At 48.9% G+C, this 2498-nt stretch overlaps 1 protein-coding gene across 1 annotated transcript; it reads right to left on the bottom strand.

The window, feature by feature from the left end:
* Positions 1–333: 333 nt before the first annotated feature.
* On the bottom strand, positions 334–2114 carry LOC120422706 (uncharacterized). Its single transcript, XM_052710966.1, has one exon. It carries the CDS (start codon positions 2010–2012, stop codon positions 546–548), a length of 1467 nt encoding a protein of 488 aa, XP_052566926.1. The 5' UTR covers positions 2013–2114; the 3' UTR covers positions 334–545.
* Between the last annotated feature and the right edge of the window lie 384 nt (positions 2115–2498).

Raw genomic sequence — 2498 nt, 5'->3', positions numbered from 1 at the left:
CAATCTTGTCGTGCTATCTTGACACACCAACCTGAAAATTGATGAAAGTGCGACACTTGGCCAAAGGGATTTCAGGTCAGGACGCTTTTGACACAAGTGCGAGCTCGACTACCATAAACATTTGTAATTTTTCTTTAACCCAGACTTTGGGACAATGCTCAGAACGGTCAACCAAACAAACGTGTTTTAGTACGAATAAATGAGACGCGATTAATGATTCACAACAACTCGACTTTATTCAGACACGTCCTTTCAGGTCCGTACTCGCGACAAGAATGAATCAGAAAGATAGAGAGAGAGACAGGAAAGATGAATGACGTTTAAAGGGGAGCGTCCACGAAATGCGTGACGCGGGGATGCTCATAAAAACCGTAACATAATATAACATCCTCCCTTTCCTAACAAAATGTAAATTGTAAATTTTTAAAGGTTTGATGGCAATAAATAAATAAAAGCTTTTTCTCTCTCGAGGACTCCCGATCGCTGTCTGCTCAACACTGACGAATTCGAGCATGGGGCGTTCAACTCCTGGGTTGCTTACGCGGCTACGCTGGGTGCCAGCATCTTGCTCGGCAACAAACACACGGCAGATCTTGAATCAGCTGCTGATGGTCCTCTCCGGTTTCTCCGCTTCGGCCACCACGACGAAAAGCACGGACTCGGTTGATCTCCAACACTGGCTCTTCCGACAGAGACGAAGATTCAGACACGGTGTCGCAAAACTGTACAAGCTTCAGTATCTTGCACACTCTCGCTGATAGCAAGGGAATGTGCGATCCATTCACTACCTGGAGAAGAAGCTTGTATTTGCGGCCTTCGCGCCGACAGGGAACAACGATCGCACCGAGGACAGGAATCTCTGCTCCACTGAAGTTTTTGAGGCGGCAGTCTGACGGTAGTAGCTTTGGTCTGGCACATCCGGTCATCGTTGTTACCCAAGTGTAACCCACGAGACTTGTGTTTGCACCAGTGTCCAAATTGCAGCGGGATGTTTGCCACTTACCGTCGACGTAGAAATCCAGCTCCGCCGTCACATGGCCTCCAAGTTCTGGCGAGTTCTCGATCTTGCCGATCACTGCGCTTGCTTCACTGCCGCTGCTCGACTCGTTGCTGTCCGACTCCTCACTGTGATCTTCCAGAGAATCACGAACCTTGTGCACGTTCCGCGTGCTCTTTGATCGTATTCGCCGATCCGACTTGCACACTCTTTCAAAATGGTTCTTTCGACCACAGTGGTTACACCTCTTACCAAAAGCAGGGCAGACTCCTTTTTCAAACTCGTGCCATTCGCCGCAAAACTTGCACTCCTTCTTCTTCCGAATCTTCTTGACCTCTTCACAAGTGCGGCCCACAACTTGGCCGTAGGTCACAACGAGTTCCTCTGCGCGGCACATGTCGACGGCCGCATCTTCCTTCAGGTCCTGCATGCCCAGCATCCTGGTCCGGAGATTTGGCCACTTGTTCGATGTGACGATCTTGAACCGCAGCATTTCTTTCTCAAGAGCTCCGAACTGGCATGATTTCGACAGAACCTTCAGCTTCATCAGGTAGTCGTCGATGCTTTCGTCCGAATCTTGCGAAAGGAAAAAGAAATTGATCCAGTCGACGAACTTGTTCCGTTTGCGCACTACCTTTTCCTTGATCGCTGCCAGAGCAAGTTCCGGATCATCCGTCTCTGCAACCGTAAGCTCAAAGTTGAAGTACTTTTGGCGCGCTGCACTTCCGATCACTGACAGAAGGATGCTCGTTTTCTGCTTCTTCATCGTGTCCGGCCAACCATCCATCCCAGCGGCGGATGCGTAGTTCTTCCAATTCTGCTTGAAAAACTCAAAGTTTGCCTCCATGTCTCCGGCCAGCTCCAGCGGAGGGGGAAGCGGCAAAGCGGGGCCCGCCGAACTTCCAGCGGCCGGCGTTGTTGACTGCTTCACGACCATTTTTTGCAACGATGCAATGAGCTCAGCCTGCGCCTTCTCCTGATACTTCATAAAAATTTTGAACTGCTCAGCGTCCATTTTTCTCGAATTTTCTTCTCCAATTCACTTCCGGGAAATCTCCAACAATTCGACGACGCGCACAAAGAAATATGGCCGCCGGACAGGATCGCACACGTTCGCAACTTTTCCGATCACTTCCGCGTATGATTCTTTGGGCGCCCGACGTTGAATCTCCTCACAGGAACTTTCCGCGTTATACCGATGACGCCGGAAATCCACTAGTTGTCCGCGAAAACTTCTGACACCATGTTTTAGTACGAATAAATGAGACGCGATTAATGATTCACAACAACTCGACTTTATTCAGACACGTCCTTTCAGGTCCGTACTCGCGACAAGAATGAATCAGAAAGATAGAGAGAGAGACAGGAAAGATGAATGACGTTTAAAGGGGAGCGTCCACGAAATGCGTGACGCGGGGATGCTCATAAAAACCGTAACATAATATAACAAAACGTGTTTGTTATTGTTTACATTGCGTGCTCTAAATGCCTTGATGTTTAA

This window comes from Culex pipiens, chromosome 3 (assembly GCF_016801865.2).
Source record: "Culex pipiens pallens isolate TS chromosome 3, TS_CPP_V2, whole genome shotgun sequence".
In the NCBI taxonomy this organism is placed as follows: domain Eukaryota; kingdom Metazoa; phylum Arthropoda; class Insecta; order Diptera; family Culicidae; genus Culex; species Culex pipiens.
Note: the sequence above shows the minus strand (reverse complement) of the source record. Positions and strands in the feature narration are given on the sequence as shown.